Source organism: Melanotaenia boesemani, chromosome 20 (genome assembly GCF_017639745.1).
Source record: "Melanotaenia boesemani isolate fMelBoe1 chromosome 20, fMelBoe1.pri, whole genome shotgun sequence".
NCBI classification, from domain to species: Eukaryota; Metazoa; Chordata; class Actinopteri; order Atheriniformes; family Melanotaeniidae; genus Melanotaenia; species Melanotaenia boesemani.
The window spans coordinates 27,499,152-27,519,952 of NC_055701.1; the positions used below are offsets into that span (position 1 = coordinate 27,499,152).

The following is a 20,801-nucleotide window of genomic DNA, read 5'->3' on the forward strand; positions in this document are numbered from 1 at the left end:
CTAGTGTATAACAATACGTTTACAAAATGCCTACATCTGATTTAAAGATGTAAAGTTCAATAGGTCCTGAACTTATCTCCATAACATTACAGTCATGACAACATCAGCAGCTCCCACATAACGCAGCATGTTTATTCTTTTATTTCCTTTAAATACACCACGTAGAAATTTACATGAAATGGTTTTAAAGAGAAAACTCCTAAATTTAACTTCCTTTAAAGTGCGCTTGTTTTTTGTATGAACAGTGTCTGAGCTACTGTAAACCGCTGTAGTTCCTGCCGTGACGTTTTAGTTCCTGCCGTGACGTTTTAGTTCCTGCCGTGACGTTTTAGTTCCTGCCCTGACGTTTCAGTTCCTGCCCTGACGTTTCAGTTCCTGCCCTGACGTTTTAGTTCCTGCCCTGACGTTTTAGTTCCTGCCCTGACGTTTCAGTTCCTGCCCTGACGTTATAGTTCCTGCCCTGACGTTTTACTTCCTGCCCTGACGTTTTACTTCCTGCCCTGACGTTTTACTTCCTGCCCTGACGTTTTACTTCCTGCCCTGACGTTTTAGTTCCTGCCCTGACGTTATAGTTCCTGCCCTGACGTTATAGTTCCTGCCCTGACGTTTTACTTCCTGCCCTGACGTTTTACTTCCTGCCCTGACGTTATAGTTCCTGCTGTGTTCCTGAAGAAAACTGAAGCTTTTAATATAACAGACTTGTTTCGCTGTTTTAAACAACTAAAAAATAATCTAAACTTTTAGATATTTAAACAGACATTTTAGTTTTCTGATATTTAATGTGCATGTTAGGTTAACTGGTCTCTAAATTCTCCCGAGGAGTGTGTCAGCCCTGCGATGGACTGGTGACCTGTCCAGGTGTACCTGCCTCTCACCTGTTAAGATGCTGGGGTAGGCTCCAGCTTACCCGCGACCCTTAATGGACTAAGAGGTAGATAATAAATGAAAAAATTAATGTCATATTTTATTCGTTGAAACTGAACTAAATTCAGTAATAGTTCTAAATAAAATTAGAAAATAAAATAAAAAATGCATTTTGAAAAAAACAACAAAAAAAAAAAAAAAACAGTACAGCAGTGCTACATCTACCAGGTAAGATAAAGTTTTTAAGTCATAAAAAGCAGGTTTGATCTGCTTAATACTTTGAGGGGCTTTACTCTTCTTTACTCTGCTAAGAGGGGCTCGTGTTACTTCATATTAGTAGATACTGGGGCATCAGACATTACTGGGTCAGCTCACAGACTTCAGCTCAAGAAGATTTTGCTTGTTTGTTTTTTTTTTTTAATCATTTGTATCCACAATGCTTTTTTTCCCCCAAAATTAAACAACGTTCAGAGTTTGATTATTTTTTTCCCCCAATCTTCTGCCCAGTTTTCTCTTCTAGGCTGAAAAAAATCTGCTATAAGTGACGTTAAAGCTTTAACAGGAAGCAATTAATGGCCAAATAAATAAATACAAGGAGGCTGTGATCACAGACTAAGCTTTAGGCTGCTTCTGTTTACATTTAATCAAGACTTCCAAGAGTCACGCTCCCTCCACGATCTTTGACCACGATGACAACAAGAGCTCTGCAGATGCCAGCGACAGATGTGGACGTCGACTCAGCTCAGCTAAAGGCTGAAAATAAACATTTAGGCTTTAGAGACAGTACCCCCTACTCTCTCTCTCACACTCACACTCACACACACACACACGCCTCAAACCAATTCACTTACATAAGGATTCAGGACACAGCAGCGCGATTCAAAAAGGTAGCCGATGACGTTCAGTCAGCTGCTTTGGAGGATTAAGCCGGTACTTTTCTATTTTTCTTATGTTATTGTCACAAATCCTAAATCTCTGTATTATCCATCATCTTCAAGCCTACTGGTCTCTTTTTAAAACAACTCTCAGGTGTATAGTGGCAATAAAAAATGGCTCTGGAACTTTTAACAGCAGCATAATCTTCAATAAATCCCACAAGTAGGGGGAAGTTCTCAATATGTTAGAGAAAAGTTATTCACCTAAATGTGTATTATTTGGCTTTTTATGCCTGAAACAGTTACACTTGGCAACAATTTGTGGCTAATTATAGAAGGAGTTTGTTAAGAATGAGATAATAGGATTTATAACACTCTTGTGCGTGTATGAATATATTTTCCTGTTAAGGTTTAAGCTAAAATCACAGGCCTAGCTTTAAGCCGGGAGCCAGAGGGAGTCTGCCATCGCAGACCACTAAACATGGGCAACACTCGTAGCTTCGAATGCAGCAGGATTAGGGCCTGGCTTCATAAGTTCCTCATCCAATCCTGTCAGGATTTCCTTCAAGTCAACCAGAACAGGAACAAACATGTTTTTCTATAAATGGAAAAGTGACAGGTTGGGTGTCATTTATGAAACAGTGCTATAAAGCATGTCACTGTGGTCTATTTATCTCCCCATCATGCTCTACTTCCATAAATAAACATTAAGAGAAGTCAAACTTAATATGGATCAGCAGAAAAAAAAAAACAGCTAAGAGTTTTATTGAACTTGACTGTGATAAGGCAGGAGCAGAAAAACAACGAGGGAGCGACAATGAGAGCTCGGTGCTTTGTTTCTGTGAACGGCGCTGTCATGACTCAGTGTTTTTCTGTCGACGCAGTGTCACAATCAGCAACCAGGCCTCCCACATACAAAAGCCACAATCAATGCAGCTTTGGAAAAACCGATGGAAAACCACTAACCGGCCGCTCGCTGAGAGGGACGAGGGAGAGTGGATCACCAGCAATGGCTGCCGCTCTCCGCCTCAGCCTCCCTCAACCTTCTGACGAGCTAAAAAAAAACCGCCAGATCTGCAGCAGCAGGAGTCAATACCACCCCGACTTCCACGAAAACCACTTCCAGGCCTGGGAGGCAGGGCCACAACGCACAGCGGAGCAGATCAAAAACAACTCTGCTCACATCTCCCTTTCTAATGAGCGCACACCAAAAAAAAGGAGAGAGAAACTGTTATGGGCAGCTCATTTTCAACTCGCTGCTAAGTGAAACTCCCATTCACCGATTAGTAAAAGAAGCTTTCACCCGGGCTGAGTAATTTGCATTTTAAAAGCGGACCCACTTCCTGAGGTGGTTGATTTAATAAGGGAAACAAAACTGTCACTCCCAGCTGTATGACAGTGGGGCACCATGAGGAGGAAACAGAAAAATGAAGGTCAAAGCAATCCAGTAAAAGTCAGAAAAATCTCAAAAAAAAAAGAAAGTTTGGAAATCAACTCAACACTTTATTTATCCCCAAGGAGCAGCCTCGTTAAAAGGCCAGACAGGACATCAGACAACTAACAAACTCTGTAATAATAGCTCGTTTAGGAATTTTAAATGTGTATAATGACAATCTCATATTTCAAGACAAATGGAGCTGAATCATCTCTACTGCAAAAACAAAAAGCAAAAAAACATAAATAAAAATCCTTTCACGTTCACTGAATCAGTAAATGAATTCTACCACAGAAGAGATGAAAACTGGGAGGTAAATTACCTTCTGAAGGCTGTTTGGGTTCAGCTGCGTCTTGTCTATTATCTTAATTGCCACCTGTGGAGAGAAAAAATAAAATAAAATAAATCAAAACTCAGCCAAATGGGACGAAAGAGCAGAGAAGTGTGATAAAGACGATTTGGAAGATACCAAAAGTGACTTTATCACTTCTGACCAAGTCAAACCTTTTGCAGCACATGGAGCCAGCAGCAACGAAACCTCTGATTTAACACAGCACACTTCTTTTCTTTATTTTCTTTTAAAGGTTGTAAACTGTCCAAACACAATCAAGCTGAGAAGAACATTGCCTCGTAAAATGGTCTAAAATTGGCAGAACCTTGACTTAAAGCAGGAACCATCTAATCAAAGAGCAGGTAAACAAGATTACACAGCTGACTAAACATTAAATGTCAGCGTTTGGCCCTCGACGCTTTCAGAGAGTCAGTCTTGTGTCCGACACCGGTTAATGAGCTCGACAACCTCCGCTGTAAGCCTGACCATCACATATGAGCCAAAGAATATCATCCACTCCACACTTGGATCATCTCATTAGCTGTTTGAAGAGCTCTGAACGCTGATGCATGTGTTTGGAAGAAGACTTTTAGTGCTTCTTATGTAATGAGCTCAGGTTTCCCTACAGACGCTTTAACTTAAGCAGACAGAGACCATGTCCTAGCAATGCTGGAGTCTCTAAACATGCTTTGTTGCCCTCCATGTCTTACATTTATTAACCCTTAAAACTCTGAGTTCAGTTTTCACTGTTTTTGGTCCGTCTGGATTTCTTTTTTTGTGTAAAAATGCATGCAGAACCTTCTTAATCATGGTCAACATTCAGTTTTTCAGGGCAGCCCAGTTGTGAGATTATGAGATTAAAATGAATGTATCAATAGATATGGCAGCACAAAGGCCAACCAAAGCAAAACTGAATTTACATCTAACAGTACTAGCACACAGATCAACAGTGACCAAGCCTTTTCTCATCGGCACGTCATTCTCTGAAGTCTTGGCTTTCAGGAAAAAACAATGGCATTGAAACAAACACACAACAGAAACTATTTACACAGTTTTTTCCCATTTATATTCATTTATGCTGCCATTTACTTACTATCCTCACAAAACCAACTTCCCCTCAGTTCGTTTTTGGTGCCAAAAACGTCTTCTTGGCTTAATTCCAGCCACAGAGGAGCATTATTTTTCTTCTTTTCAGACACACACACAGAACTTTCTGCTCTCTGGTTGATCTGAAACTGCTCCTGATTGGACATTACTGTCAGTTTAAGCTAATTGGTCAAGAGTTTGACAGGAAGTGCCATCCATCCATTTTCTACCACTTATCCGGGGTCAGATTTGTGGGGAGCTGCCTAAGCAGGGAAGCCCAGACTTCCCTCTCCTGAAGCCACGTCTGCCAGCTTGTCTGGGGGGATCCCGAGCATTCCCAGGCATCACCAGGGAATCCAAGAAGCATCCTGACCAAATACCTGAGCCACCTCATCTGGCTCCTCTCAATGTGGAGGAGCAGCAGCTCTACTCTGAGCCCCTCCCGGATCACTGAGCTTCTCACCCTATCTCTAAGGGAGAGCCCAGCCACCCTGCGGAGAAAACTCATTTCTGCCGCTTGTATTCGCGATCTTGTTCTTTCGGTCACTACCCACAGCTCATGACCATAGGTGAGGATAGGAACATAGATCGACCGGTAAATCGAGAGCTTTGCCTTTTGGCTCAGCTCCCTCTTCACCACGACAGACCGATGCAGAGTCTGCATCATTGCAGACGCCGCACCGATCCGCCTGTCGATCTCCTTCTCCATCCTTCCCTCACTCGTGAACAAGACCCCGAGATACGTGAACTCCTCCACTTGGAGGAAGTGGATTCATCATAATTCTTAAGATGAAATAGAGGTCTCCTAGCAACATAGTAGTGATAAGTTATCTTTTCTTGTTATGAAAATGTGATTAATAATGGTGTTGCCATGGATCACTCACTCTGGATTTATCATACAAAGCAGTGATGCTCAATCCTTATCCTCAAGGCAGGTTTTAGATTTTCCCCGCTACAACTCACCTGACTTAAATCAAAGGGTAATTAGCAGACTCATTACCCCCAGGATTCAGACCTGTGCAAAGCTTGATGCCAAGCTCTGTTTGAAACAGGTTTGAATCGGGTACGTTACAGCAGGGAAACTTCTAAAACCTGCAGGATCCCTGATAGTCTCTGAATAAACAGGTAAGCTATCCATCACAATTTACCCCACACAGTTACACACCGCCATTTCTGAGAAACTCCATAATAAAAGAGATAGTGCTCGAGGTGCCGGTGATGTCGCAGAGTTTTAAGGGTTAAAGCTAAACAGATTTAGTGACTTAATGACAGGGACTACATCATTTTATCTTTATAAAATAGTGCTTTCTCACCTCTCTGCCGGTGGGGATGTGCCGAGCCAGTTTAACTTTGGCGAAGTTGCCCTTGCCGATGGTTTTGAGCAGCCGGTAGTTGCCGACGTGGGGCTGCTGCGGTTCATCGGAGCTGCGGGATCGCACGCCGGTCCGGCTGGAGCGAGTGCTGAGCTCCGTCCGCCCGTTGGTGTGAGACGTGTGCTGTGGAGAGGACATGTTGTTAGACGAGTGCTGCTGAGGAACATCTACATGGATCAGCTGTGACTCATGTTGACCCACTCCACACACTGCAGATATTTATAGTCCTGCATCCAGTTTTTCTTCCAAAAGCTTCACAAATCCTTTTTCTTGCCATCATTAAATTAATTTTGGCTTTCAGGAATCAAAGACAGATTAATTCTGCTGCTCATACAAGTCCCTTTAACAAGTCCCCCACCCAGAATGACCTAGATAGACTCGCCTCCAAACTAGTTCCCCCCTAACATGTTAACCAAGCTCACAATCCAGTGAGTCTCCAACAACTAAAGTGGAGAAACAAAAATCTGTGCTGAGGTAGAGGACAACATATTGGCTTGCTTATACTCTACCTCGGGCTGTCGTGATTAAATCGCCACCACTGATTAATCGTAAAGAGTCCTCAATACTGTCACCTTTCATAAAAGATATGTCCAAACAACATTGGCAGATCAGAGCAATTCACAAATGAATTAAGTCATTCTTGTTATTATACTAAAAATAAATAAATAAAATGAGTGAACAGTCATTGGCTCACGTTCCTATAACGCATGACATAAAGAGGAAAATCATTCAGCCTGTTTCACCTCCTGCAGGATAACCAGCAGCTTTGTACACTTATGGGTTAAATGACTGTTTACCTTCCATAACACTGAAATTAAATGTTAATGTCTCATTTGCATTTTTCTAATTGTGTATGAAAAGCTAAGCAGCATTTCCTTTTTGTAATATTAAATTATAGAGATATTTAAAAAAATATATATATATATTTTCGGACAGTTTGGCTCTTGTGAGCTTGATGCCTCTTTTTTGTGTCAGTGTGCAACGTTCTGTAGATGAAACCTTTTTATTTCAGATGTATGGTCGTGTTTCGTTAATTTTCCAGTTTTATTTGTGTAAAGGAGCAGCTATTCTGCTAAAATTGGAAGTTTCTAAATTCTCTGCTCTGCTTCAAAGGAAATGTTCAAAACCATTTTATAAAAGAAGAAGCCTCCAGTCCAGGTCGAGGTTCTTTTCATCTGACAGAAATCCAGAGTTAATATGTAGGATTTATGTTTACAGAGCAGAGGGGATTTAGTTGGAATGAGACTTTTAGTTTACTTTACTTACTTGCTATATTTTGGTATGGCATTAAAAAGATAAAATAAAATTAAACTTAGACCTTTAAAAGGACTGTTCATGTTCTCAATCAAGATCATTTCTATGACAATAATCTAAGAAAATCTACAATCCTGACATCCCTAGCTGCCCTTTCGTCCTTAAACCCTGTCCAAATACGTCATTTCACTTCATATAAAATACTGTTCCCGCTGAGCTTTAATGGTCCTAAAACAAAAACAACCCCCCCCCCCCAAAAAATGTCAACTTCTGCTTCAAAAATGTCCCATAAAGTTAGACACAATCTATAAAATCTGCACCCACATTACTTGTGGTGACAGAAACAAACTACCACGACCATTTTCAGATATATTCTGGTTATCGTTCCTCTAATCATGGTGAGCCCAAACTCTTCAGGAGACTTCAGGGATGACTCGCTCTGCATCTTCATCATGCAACCACAGATTCGCTGTTGTGACGTCAAGCCGACAGGATGGCCGATGGAGAGATTGATTTTTTTGGGGTGCTGTGCTCAAAAAGCACCCATGTGTTCCAACAACAGAGGAAAAAACTCCCCGATAGATACTCTGTGACCTCGGTATCGACTGACCAACTAATGCCTCATTAACAGCTCTGGTGCTCTCACCCCGCCCGGCTCTACCCATCTCCTCCTCTCCCACCCCCACCAACCTAACTGACCCCATTCTCCCTGCAGACAAGGACAGAGATGCTCATAAAATAACAGAGGTAGAACCTTCAGCGCAAACTAGTCATTTAACATAAAATGTTCCGAAACTTAAACTGGAAGAGCTCAAAGTGGCGCATAATCCAACAAGATACGGACAAAATATGACCCAAATACCACTGCAGGATAAGACCAAATAAACAAATAAATGACTAAAATAAACTGAATAGTTTTAAGAAATCAGACACTCTGACACCCCATCAACCCCAATAAGGTCACTTTAACTCTCTACTAAGCAGCACAGACACTTTAAGTCACTACAGGAATATTTTAGGTTTCCCACAGTGATCGCAGTGGAGGTAAAAATACCATCAACTAGGATAAGGTCACTATTGAATACAGCGGGCAGGAAAGAAAAAAAAGAAGCCTCTGGGAACATTAGGTTGTAGCTCTGTTTGCATCCACAAGAAGAATTATACAGCACGTATTTTAAAAACAAAACTAAAAGAGATAAAGACAATTTCCATTTTCTGGAGGACAGCTTCCAGACAAATGTCAGTTTCCTTTTCGGTGTTACTCACAAAGCTGCGGTGTCTCCTGGCTCCCTGCGAGCCCGTCATGTTTCAGCAGGAAGAAGCTCTGCCCTGCAGATGATGCCCATAGAGATTCCCACCACACCAGTTTTCCTCTACTCACAGCAGGACTACCAGAGAGGGAGATAAGGGAGCACTGATCCCAGACAAGTCTGCCACAAGCAGACAAGCCCAACCCGGAAATGGGGCGTTTTCTTTTCAAAATAAAAAGGATTTTACTTAGTTTGCTTCCACAGTGCAGGAACACGGAGTCCTACGTTTCTTTTTACCCAATTATCTGCAAAATACGTGAACATATACATTTAATTCTTTGCATTTTGTTTTTATTAGATTAAAACAAGCTCATTTTTGTCTGTTGAAAAGCCAATTTAGCCAAATAATGTGATCATAGCAATAGTTTAAAATCCTTCATTGTTGCCTTTGCTGATTCGAAGTCGTGGAGCCAGAAATGGTCCAAATTCCTTCACAAATCAATTTAATTTCACCACATCTTATCGTCCTCCGCGCGCTCTTCAAGCAGTTTTCATCTTATCTCCATCCGATTCTCTGCTGCTACCGTGATGAGTCATGAGACTGATTATATCACATGTAGAGGTTTTGTGTTTGCAGTAACACAGACACAGAGATATGGGGACAAAAGGAATGTATGGCACAAAGTACAGAATTTGCTGGATTCAGAAAGTACGCACAGCAAAACAACATTAAGAAACTTTAAGGAGGTGAATTTAGGAGGTCGGTCTAATTTTCTGTTGCAATAAGTGCTCAAATCCTTTGTGAATAATAACTAAAATCATATTTTTATTTTCCTTTGATGTTTTGCAATTTCTTAATTTGTGTGTGTTAAGTGTAGTTTTAGCTGGATTTTGGACTGCTAATTGGACGTACATCCAATAAAGCCTTAACCATCTACAAGTAAATTTAAGGGATAACTTAGATCTGTACGACGAAATGATATATTTAGCAAGAAAATGTAGCTTAAACTTCCCAAGTCCTGGCCATATTTTAGCTAAATGTCTAACAAGACATCTGACATAAATAAAAAGAGTTGCTCAGAGTCACGTTGATTTATTTTGACCTGGTTTTACATACATTGCCAGGTCACAACGTAAGTCATTTGAGGTTCCCTTTCACTCTAGAACAAGTGATTACTGTGTTCTGTTATTAAGAACTAAAACGGTCTGATGTTTATCTGTACAGCTGAATCCACCATCGCTGTAGTCATTTCTGGCCTGGATTACAACTTAAAATGGGTTTTAGTAGCATTAACATATTATCTGAGATCTGAATATTTAGAGAGACTCTGCTGAATGAGACGGTCTTCATCAGGACATTGATAAAGTTGTGGTTTGTTTTGTTTAATCATCTTATTAACATTTTATTGTCCAGAGTGTTTTTTCCAAGAACAGCATTTAGGTCATTTATGGAAAACTGTTCTGCAATGACGTTTGGAAATGCAATGTGATTTCACAGCTGAGTGTAGCTGTCAGATGATGTTTAAATTATTCTATCATTTCCAGACTTGTCATATTCACAGTGTAATGGGTAGGTTACCTGTTACAGAGACAGAGTTCATGAATACATGTACTAAGGTTGTTGAGATTTGCATCCTGTTTATTAAGCCTGTGCCTAAGTAACACATATAAAACTCAAAAGTCAAAACAGAGTATTATTAGTGTTCTTTGTTCCATCCATCTATCCATGATAGCCTGATGGATCATGGATAGATGCTGCTGGGTCAGTGTCATCAGAGCACCAGCATTTATATAGATGAAAAAGTGACATAAACTTATGGTATTGTTAATAAAAGAAAAATGACTCTCTTAAGGAATATTTGCAATTATGTCTGGCATTTATTATTACAAAGAAGATTGTGACAGTACTGGTGAGGCCACTCTATACACTTTATCCATGTAAATTATGACTAAATTAGGATTTTAGCCGATTGTAGAAATATGAAAACATTTTAAAATCAATACCGGAAGCTCAAACGCTTCCACCTCAATGAGCTTGACCACCTTCTTTAAAACATGAGAGTCCGTTTGTCACGAGGGGGCGGTCTTAATAGGAGCTCGTTTTTGGAAGCAGAGTGGACAGCACGTTTGATTGACAGCTGCAAGAGCCAATCAGCGGTCAGGACAGAAACTACTGTTGCCTGCCAGAACCAGCAGGCAAAGTACTGTAGTTTTGTTCGTGGCTAGGCCTAAATATCCTGAGAGCATCCTAATTACAGACTCTCAGAACAAAGCCAATTATCTACTGACAATAAATATTTAATGTTCATTGTCTATACATGCCATAATATCATCGATTAACAATGCGGGGCGTTTTTGACGTAGAGATTATGCTTGTTTACGATTTATAATAAAGTGCAAGCCCCTGTGTAAAACAATTAGCCATCATCCAATCCTGTAAGCAACAAAGCGCAATACACACATTTTCTTTGTTTTAATTGCAATCCAGTGATATCTAACATAAATAAATCCGACAATCATGACCAGATAAACAACCCTTTATACTTACACTTTCCGTCACCTTCTCATTGACCGTCGGTAAAGGGGTTTTTGTTGACATCTTTTATACAGCCTTCCTTAAACAGTCGTCGTCTGGTGTCCAAAATCCACAATCTTCAGCCCGACCACCGAGAAAAGAAATTATTGCTTTGCTTTTCAGCTCTCTCCAGAGAAACAGTCTCGGCATGGATCGTGACAATTTTCAGACCAGACCGGACGTGTTAGAGCCGAGCACCTGAGCTGTTAAGGAGCGGAAAAAACTCACTAAAGAGTAGAATATGCTAGTTTTCTGTATTTACATGGCGTATGAATACCGTTCATGGCCTGTGTTTGACTCGATAGGCAAACAAAACTAGTGTCCGTTTGGGTTTGACTCAGTCAAGCCAACTAAACTGACGTGAACGCGCTGTCGGTCGTTACTTCCAAAAATTCGCCACAGGCTTTCTTTTCTTTTTTTCCCCTCCACCTAAGAATTCCGTTTAGAAGAAAAACGTGGCATCGAGTGTCACTGCTGGTTATTTTAAGGAGGGATTCAAAGGATCCAGGTGGCTAAAACACTCTCCGTCGGCTCGGTTCCTTCCATCTCCGGTAACCTAAAGTAAAGCGGGTCTGTCTGCTTTAGGTGGGACCAAAATGGCTACTCAGCGGCTGGGCTGGATTATGATGCCTTCACGGACCCCTCGCATGCTTAGAAATTAGCCAATTTTCATACCAAGTGGAACATTTCTTTCTTTCTTTCTTTAGGCAAATTGGCTTAATAAATTATATTAAATAAATAATATTAATATTGGCTTGATCATATTAAATGGATAGTGTATACTTTTGATATAAATGTACAATCCACATAGTGAACATGTTAAACTGATAAAGCCATGCATAAGAATGTGTCATTTGTTTTGTGTTGAATAGGTTTCCAGTTTAATTTTTTAATTAATTTTTTTTTAAGCTTGATGAAGTCTCAATGTTTCTCTCACAGGATTTCCCATTTTCTTTCCCTCCCCTTAAACACCATTAACATCCACCCCAGTTCCAAACGTAGTGAGGCTGGATGTAACCTAATTAAATGGATCCGTAATGTTTCTGACAGCACATGAATGCAGCACGAGTGTGTCCAGTTGAACGGGTGGAGGAAGTGAGGAAACTGACTGACCCCAGTCCCATTGGACCACAAAGTACAGGGAGGACTGTCATCGTTCAGGAGGAAACTGAACTGTGATTGCTTAAAGGAAAAATTTGATTTTCTTTTTCTTTCCAGTCACAAGTTCGTATATTGTACATTAACTTTAACCATACTTGGATAAGTGGGTAGAGGTGTGAGGAAACATGCAAAAGTAACAAGCAATAAATAAAATCCTGAAAAGAGCCATCAGACTGATAAATAATGCAGGATATAGAGATCAGGTAGTAGAATTTGAAGGGGAAATTAAATTAAAAAAAGGCAGCGTTTCAGGACGACTTAAAAATATATGTGTTTCAACATCATTGGGGAACAGTAAAAACAGATTTTAATTTTTTTAAGCAAAGTAAAAACATGTATCTGTTTAAAATACCCATTTTAAACAAATATAAGCTTGAGGAACAGCAGTGTCATCCAGGACGATGAGGAGTGTTTAAAACCAGAAGTATTGTGGTGCTCTTTGGTCTTGTGGACAAATCAAGTGTTATTGTGATGGGAATGAGACATTTAAGTATATTTCTATCTACTCTTTTTCAGACCTGTGAGACAGAAATATCAAGGTATAAATATTGTAAATGTCAGAACATGTTTAAAATCAATTCTCCATCTATCTCAACGAAGCAGACTAACAAAGTTTTGAAGGTCACCTTAAAAGAAATGGAAACGGATCAGCAATATTAGTATAGTTAATATGACAATTTAACCAAAATATGACTTGGGCTACAACGCCATGGCCAAATATTTTCTGGTCTTTAAATTCCTTCTCAGGGTTGCAACTACAATCACCTTTTTGTGCCCAAAAGAAATAGATCATAAAATTAACAGGCATGGTTCAATTAACTTTTCAGTTTAAAACAAACCAAATACGTTTTCTAGTACATTAATCTGTCTAAATCATAATTTCTACACAGAAAATATTACCAGTAAATACACGTTCAAATGTGGTGGATAGCAAAACATTCTTTATTTACTGGAAAAATACAAGGAACTGCCCCCCCAAAAACAGGAAAAAAAAGAAAAGGTGCAGTCAAACTGATCCCAAAACACCCACGTTTAAAATCCCCAAAGCGACTTCATTTAATTCGACCAAATACATCTCAAAATTACAGATACTGAGCAGCAAGTAAAGCGCTATATTAAGTCATGCCATAAAGCAGAGGGCTAGCAGAGGGGTGGGTGAGGAGGGAAGGTGGTCAAGGATGAAAAGGCCAGGCATTTAGGTCATACATTGTGAATCAAAGCCACAACACAAGCATCATCATCTGAATCTCTCAGATCGCGTCAATGTCGATGTCATCCTCTTCTTTCTCAGGTGTTTCTGGTTTCACGGTCTCCACTTTCAGCTTGTGGGCAGAGGACGAGTACACCACCTGAAGACAGAAAACGTCACACGTGCTCTGAAGAACAGCCACAGGTTTAAGTTTACCAAAGAATATCGAGCTTCCAGATACTTCAGAAGTACTGTACCTCCACATTCTCATCTTCCTCATCTTCTTCTTCACTCCCCTCACTCTCCTCCTCAGCCTCCTTCAGCCATTTGACAAAAGGAGCAGCCTTGGCATGGATCTCTTTGGCAAGTTCCTTGGAGACATATTTCTTAGAAACCTGCCGAAGGAAGATAGAAGGAAAAAAAGTTTGGATTAAATTAAGAACAAAACAGCAAAAGCAACAGAGAAGCAGGAGATTAAGATAAAAAGTAAACGGGGGCGCCGACCTTCTCTGCCCAGGCGAATATGACGTCCTCTTCCAGCAGGTCGGCGTCGTACAGATCTTTGAGGATGATGGCAACGCGCGGCAGCAGCTGGACCTGATGCAGCTTCACAACACACTCGAAGCCTCCCAGCAGATACTTCTGGGCTTTTTTGTTGTTGTGGCAGAACTGAGGAAACGTTTGACCACATAAGAGTCATGAGAAAGAAAACAACAAAAAACTAACAAGTATGCAGAACTACTTCATAGTGAGAAGAGAGGTGGCTTTGAGGTTCAAGAAAAAAAAAAAAAAAGACTGTTTTCATGCTGCTGTGTGGCTTTCACAAGACGGCATATTTGCGGTTTGCAGCAAGACTGGTGCTGCATGAGGTTTGTTAGTCCCCCCCCACTTACCCCACCAACGTCAGAAGCCAGAAAGTAAAGTTTGCTTTGACCTGTTCATGACAACAGCTACATTTTCAGTCTCCATGATTCATGTCCACAGCTTCCCTGACTTCTGATTGTCACAATAAGATGCTGGAGTTGTTTTGTTTGTAAATGGAAATGCATAGTTTCCCAGCAGCATATGCAGTTACCATGGCGTTTCCCCACTGCCTCTTATCGCCACGTTAGAGCATCATCATGTCACACTCAACCACTCAGCCTGAAACGGTGGTGGCTGCTGTTTAAGGTCTCATGGGCTGAGATATGAGTTTTACTTCAACTACAAGTGTTCCAATGTTAGATGACAAAGTGTTATTTACTTCCTTCTGTGCATTCTTACCATGCTGGTTCAAGCTGGTGATTTAAAAATACAAATTGAGGATTTAAAACTGGAGAAGCTAAAAATAAACCCACCCAAGTGAAATATGTTGTCATGATCACCCTCTTGGCCTCATACACGAGTCCAAATCATCATAAGGTCTGTATGAAATCCAACTAGCTTTCAATGATGCAGTCGACATCATTATCACTCATCCTTTCATAAAATATTATCTAATGCAGGGGTCTCCCACTGGATAGAAAGCTGGACTCTAGGACCATCAAACAGCTGAATGGCTGTGCTTTGTAACCTTACATCACACTATTAAGTTTTTTCATCTTAGCAAAAGTGTCGGTAAGAACAGAAACTTCACATAATTATCTGTACATTTTCAGGTCTTTCAGCTCTAGTTTGTGCTTATCACCAGCAGGTACTCTCGTGTTTCTGGAGGTTTTTTGGTCCAAGTACAGATATGCTTTTCCCCATTAACAATATAAACGGGCATTTAGGTGCCCTGTCACAGTGGTGAACTGACTGCACCAAAAACAACATATCCTCCTTATTAATGACGCCTGTGATCGTTTTTAAGTCCTACATTTAGAAGTTCTGTTAAAGGTTGTCCAGAAACAAAGTTATTACGGGTGTCATTTTAAAAGTCCAAATATGGCATCATCTCAGCAGAGAAGCTGATTTTGGTCTCAGCAGGGAACCAAAACCACAAAATCCACCTCATCCTCATAGATGAAGATTCAGATATTATTTAAGCCTTACATTAAAGTAACGGTGCTTTCACACCATTTCGATCGATATAAACATTGGTATCAATATTCTAGATATTTGGATATATCCACCCACCACTAGCTTGGAGGGACAAGTCGTGGTTCGTCTCCACTGAGTAGAACAGAATATGTGTATTTCTGATAACATCTTCTGCCTCCATGTATTTATTATTAAAAATAAAAAATCCACAGTAAAAAATTTCTCAACCTAAATTTTTGCACCCTGCTGCAGTATCTGCACAAATCCAATGATCAAGATCTCTTATATAACATATCCTCTGCTAAAGGAAACAAACTTCTTTTTCTTGGCATTTAGAAAATCTGACAGCGGTTGCACCATACTGCTGCAAAACTTACATCCTTGTGATTTAACTTCGCTGTTCCCCTTTGGCAGTTTGCACAGACCAAACCAAAGCGGCTCAGCAACACAAACGTGTGTACACACACACACCCCAAGTCAACAGCAGCATCGCTTGTTAAAGTGGTACGGTCCAATATGCCTGCCCTTCCTGATAAGAGGTCTATTTCATCTCCGACGACTCCTGCTTATCTACGAGGTTCATCAGCAGCAACTTAAATCAACTCTTTGCCCCAGTCACAGGCGCATCAAGCAACAGTTATGGGTGCACAGACCAGGAGTTTGTTTTATAAGGCCTCCACTTCCAACCTTTTAATCGTGTGAAATGAGGTAGAACTTAAACTATAATGTAGCAAAATGATGAAGCTTGTTATCAGTTTGATTTTTCTATGCAGCAGCTTTGAGTGATTTTAGTTTCCCCATCTCAAGCTTGTAAGCTCAACGTCTACATCATCCTTCTGCTGTTAGCATTTTCTTTGAGGGAGATTAGACAAACATACCCGCAGGAAGTGGCGCTTGTACTTCTTGATCTGCTCACGGATGTTCTCATTGAAGAGCAGCTCACTGAGGATGAGGGGGCCCATGGCCTTCACATCCAGACGCTCTGCTTCAGCCAAGATCTCCTTATCAGCCCCATCAATGACTCCACTCTCCTTCTTTTGCTAAATGAGATGTGTGGGGGTGGGGGAATACATTATGAATATTGTGTTTAATGCTCAAATACTATTTTCAAAAATTGATACTACTTAAAATGTTAATATTCATAACCAACTAATTTCATCTGAGGCGAAATGTGTTATTTAACTAAAGGATTTGCAGTTTTTCCCTTTAAGAGCTCTGATCTGAAACTGTTTACATGCATAAAATAGAATAAATGAAGTCTAACCAATAATAGCCTTACTTTCACATAGCTGTAGAAAAGGTTGACCCTCTCCTCCAGGGGCTTCTCTAGATCCTCGCTGAGTGTGAGGTTCTTGGCGTGGTCACTAATCTCTTCCATTCGTCGCCTCTGTGCTTCCTCTGTAGTGTCCTCTGCCCAGTCCCCATCGTCGTCATCTCCATCCTTAATGTCAGAAGGGCAAGAGAAATTCAGAGATCAGGCTAAATAAAGTTACGGGGTTTATGACAAGTCAAGGACACCAAACACACCACAGCCTCAGGAGCATCAATGTCGTCACGGTTTCCAGCCTCGCTGCTGCCAGAGCCGTTCTCCTTGTCCTTCTTGCGGTTCTTTTTCTCCTTCTCTTTCTTTGCAGATGCAGACCCACTATCATTGCTCTCTGTTTTTGAAAAATGCAAAGCAGCCATTATATCACACCTGTTTGGATGTACGACTGGATGAGAGCAAGTTTCTCTTATGGTCAGAGGATATGACCAACCTGGTGGGTTTTTGAGGATGAACGTGCAGAGTTTGTGTCTGGTGTCTAGCATGCCACGGTATCCACAGGCCTTACAGGAAGTGCCAATGGTTTGTTTCTTGGGATTGACATGCTGTAAAAAGAAGAATGAAGCAAATCAATGATGTCATGTCTTTTGTTTGGGGGGGCTGTATAAGGTTCTTTGAGGACAGTTGGATAAAAGCAGTAAGACATCTACCAGGTCAGTTTCAGGGTTGTCACACTCGGTACACAGCACAAATTTTCTGATGAACCCATCAAGCATATCCTGCAACTTGTTCGCCTCGTGGGATCCATTGACGATGTAACGATCGTTTTTGGTATCAAACTGGGTCTGAGCGCCGAGTTCACAACCAAAAAACTTGGTTGGATCTGCAGGAGAGAGCAGAACCAACAAACGTTCACGATGACAAAGACACTTCCAAGACACTGTAGCTATACTCTTTAATAAAATGTTTACAGTTGAGATCAAGCTAAAATCTTTTTACCTTCTCAAAATGACAGCCCATAAAATCAATTTGCATACATTTATAAACACCATCCTCTGATCCTCCCACCATTTAGAAAGGGTTCCACTTAATTATACACGTCACTGTATCATCTGACCAGTTATTCATTTTGATTGCTGAATGTGTCCAGCTTCCCAACACTCAGCCACTCCCATCACCTTGCCTCATCCTCAACCAGAGACCAATTAAAAACAATAAATGGTGGGAATACGACATGTGTTGTACTCACATGTTGGAGGCCTGTTCAGAGCCTTTGCAACATCAACCATGTTGACAATGACCGTCTTGATTCCATTTCCTTTGCCTTCAACCTGAAGAAAGAAAGAAAAAAAAAAAAACAAGGATTATCAATACCCCTTACAAACTAATTTGCAGAAACATGACAGCGTGCAGTTACCTTGGCAATCAGACGGGGCATCTTGTAGCGATAGAACTGGTCTGACACGCTGCGGTTGACGTTGACAGACATTTTGGCTGGATGTTAGTACTATCAGCAAGATAAAAAGATCTTGGTTGGGGATTTTTTGGGATCTTCTGTCTGGAAAAGAGGGGATGACATAAACGACTGCAAGCGTGCTCGGTCTCTGACATGAAAAACGCTGTGCCGCTATGGCTGCAAGCTCCTTGCTTGAAGGCTAGATTTCCACCACACAGGTTCCAACGGCTGCGCAACAGCTCTGAAAGAGGATAGGGACAAACATTAATCATTTATAAAACAAAGCTGCCAGCACATGTGCTCTTACTAACATGACTGAACAGAGATTAGAAATAGTGGCTGAACAAAAATGCAAAGTGTATGTAAAGCCAACCACTTTCTTAGCCAATGAACAATGGAGTGAAAATTAAATGAAGACATGACAATTTATTTTGCCTGTGCTTTTTAGTAATCCTCTATCCACTGAAATATAATGGAAAAGATTCCTGCAGTGTGTGGCTATTCTTGAGTGACTGCTATTATTTAAAGGGAACAAAAAGGGTTGTGGCATAGATCCCAGTCTAGAAGTCATGTCAACAAAACAGCCTAATTTAGGGCAAACAAATCAAAATGTGCTAGGAAGTAAATCTAGTAAACAGTAGAAAATATTAGACTATTAACATTAGATTTATTTCTTTAAAACAACTACTTGATTTCTGCGGCAATGAGGGCAGATTATATTTAAGGCCAACAAAGTATCACAGAAATGGCCTGTTGTCATGATAGCACCGGAAAAGGGGGCAAAAATAAGGACCTTCATATCCTTTGGTACTGAAGACAAAGGCCAGATGTACGTAGGTTGTTTGTTCTGTGACAGAAGACCTTCATAAAAGGGAGGTACAGTTTCCAGAAAAGCCTTTAAATGAGTTATTTGTTAAGTTTACTAGAAACTACTATACCTCCTTATATGCACAAAACAACTCAAGCTAATGCAAAAACAATAAAATCTACCAAAATAAATAAACAAAAACATGTCCATGATCCAGCAGTTAGCAAGCATGCCAGCCATGTACAATGAAGAAAAATAAAACGAGGCCTCAGAATGGGATGCTTTAACCTCCTTTTGTGGCCACCTGCACACAAAATGGATTTATAAAAGGCTATTGTCTTATGTGAGGACCTGTGGCTTTGGTCATATAAGGCCTCCTCTTTTTAATAGGTCACAAACACGAGGCCTGGAAGCTGCCAAATAGCTCTTCCTCTACTAACTTCCCAGTCTGCCGCAGGTTTTTGCCTCAAACATGTCAGCGTCACTCGACATAAAATGAGTCATAAATGTAATTTATCTATACACACACACGTACACATATTTTTAGTCTCAGTATAGTATCCTTAGTTGAATAATTTCATAGAAGCAAGGTCAAGACTACTACAAGTAGGGTTAGCTAACTAGCTTAGCTGACTGGTGCAGAGTGCGTCATACAGTCACTGCAAACGAGTGACGGGACTGGAAGACGCCATTTTGATAGTGCCACAGAAAACATAGCATATTACTCGATAGAGCTAAATAACGTCATATCTTATTCATATGAAAATCTAGAACCGAGCAGTGTAAAACAAATAAAATTAAAATTCACTGAACTGAAGCAATTACTTACCGTTTTCGCAAAACAAAGACATAAACACAACGCTGATCGTCCTATTGCCGCAGTGAACGGTGGTCGATAGCTGGTGCTGTATCGATTGCAGCAGGGTCTCTAAATGGTATGGCTCTCAAAAGGTCCACGGTTAAATACTCCGAAGCGTCCGAACAGTGCAGATCCCAGGCTCCGAGACGGTAAAAGGTGGTCTGGAACAATCCTCGGGGTTTTGAAAACCTTAAGGACAAGAAATGGTCGTTAAATACAAACGTGAGCATCAGTAGGTGTGATAGTCATTGGCGCTCATTAGCTGTTGCTCAGTTGCCACGTACAACACTCCAATTAAGATGGGTCCTATTTAAAATAATCAATAAACATTTTTACATATCAAACGGTATTAACACGACTCTATCAAAATCGTAGCGTCACCTGCTAACTGGCGAAACACGTTAACACGTGTTTCAAGGCTTTTCCCCCTCACAGATTACCGCAATTGGGGTGGCGGTAAAAGAATATCTACCTACAAAGCGGCACGTCTATAGATAACCCATTCGTGTAATTTAAGATAAAGAATTAAAATAATAAAAGCGTACTGAAAGACGGCCATAACCCAGATACCAATGCGAGGCCATTGACATTGCGCAGCTTAAGCTAACACAGTTAGCAGTGCAGTCGACGAGGTCTCGTAAAGATGGAAATAAATAGGAGGTAATCTCTTATAATGGTTAGCTAGCTATATTTTTTTGTGTATTTACACCCATCGACATAGTATCTAAACTGGGGTAAATCGAAGAAAACGTATCGAAGTCAGTGAACACCTACCTCTCGAATGTTCTGCGAAAGGCAGCTACTCGCTTCGTTTTTACCAACGACTGTTGATTTAACAGATGCAACACTGAGCAACTTCCTGTGGCACCAATTTACTTAAAATAAAAGTCTGTTGGGGTTTATGTCACGTGTATTTGATATTTACTTCTTTTAACATCTGAATTTATGGGGTTATTTGGCTATTTATTATCTATAAAAGAATCTTAATGATTTATCATTGCTTTAAAACCAGTATGCAAC

At 40.5% G+C, this 20,801-nt stretch overlaps 2 protein-coding genes across 17 annotated transcripts in view; both read right to left on the reverse strand.

The window, feature by feature from the left end:
* The window catches only part of mark3a (MAP/microtubule affinity-regulating kinase 3a), a 60,872-nt gene extending 49,230 nt beyond the window's left edge, over nt 1-11,642 (reverse strand). For 13 of the 16 annotated variants that reach the window (XR_006008695.1, XM_041971908.1, XM_041971905.1 and 10 more), the window contains exons 1-3: nt 11,017-11,641; nt 5,905-6,087; nt 3,497-3,550 (exon numbers count right to left, since the gene is read on the reverse strand). Coding sequence is in view for 15 of the 16 variants with exons in the window: in XM_041971908.1 (XP_041827842.1) it covers nt 3,497-3,550; nt 5,905-6,087; nt 11,017-11,067 (288 nt within the window). In the remaining variant the exon portion in view is untranslated. Of the gene's footprint in view, nt 1-3,496; nt 3,551-5,904; nt 6,088-8,484; nt 8,616-11,016 lie in introns of those variants that run through there. The other 3 variants (XM_041971911.1, XM_041971912.1, XM_041971901.1) reach the window with 2 other exon arrangements.
* Nucleotides 11,643-13,123: 1,481 nt separating this feature from the next.
* Nucleotides 13,124-20,690, reverse strand: eif5 (eukaryotic translation initiation factor 5). Its single transcript, XM_041971915.1, has 12 exons — nt 20,556-20,690; nt 19,752-19,970; nt 18,076-18,355; nt 17,908-17,989; nt 17,369-17,541; nt 17,152-17,263; nt 16,922-17,052; nt 16,674-16,835; nt 16,273-16,434; nt 13,898-14,062; nt 13,651-13,788; nt 13,124-13,553 (listed from the first exon to the last, which is right to left on the reverse strand). The coding sequence occupies exons 3-12, from the start codon at nt 18,145-18,147 to the stop codon at nt 13,455-13,457; spliced, it is 1,296 nt and encodes a 431-aa protein (XP_041827849.1). The 5' UTR covers nt 18,148-18,355; nt 19,752-19,970; nt 20,556-20,690; the 3' UTR covers nt 13,124-13,454.
* Between the last annotated feature and the right edge of the window lie 111 nt (nt 20,691-20,801).

What these genes read in the sequence shown, in the direction of transcription:
- eif5 (XM_041971915.1), bottom strand. Translation starts at nt 18,147, where the DNA reads ATGTCTGTCAACGTCAACCGCAGCGTGTCAGACCAGTTCTATCGCTAC. An exon ending in CATCCTCAAAAACCCACCAG is followed by an intron (nt 17,053 to 17,151) that starts GTTGGTCATATC and finishes TTTCAAAAACAG; the next exon opens with AGAGCAATGATAGTGGGTCT. An exon ending in TTTTCTACAGCTATGTGAAA is followed by an intron (nt 16,435 to 16,673) that starts GTAAGGCTATTA and finishes CATCTCATTTAG; the next exon opens with CAAAAGAAGGAGAGTGGAGT.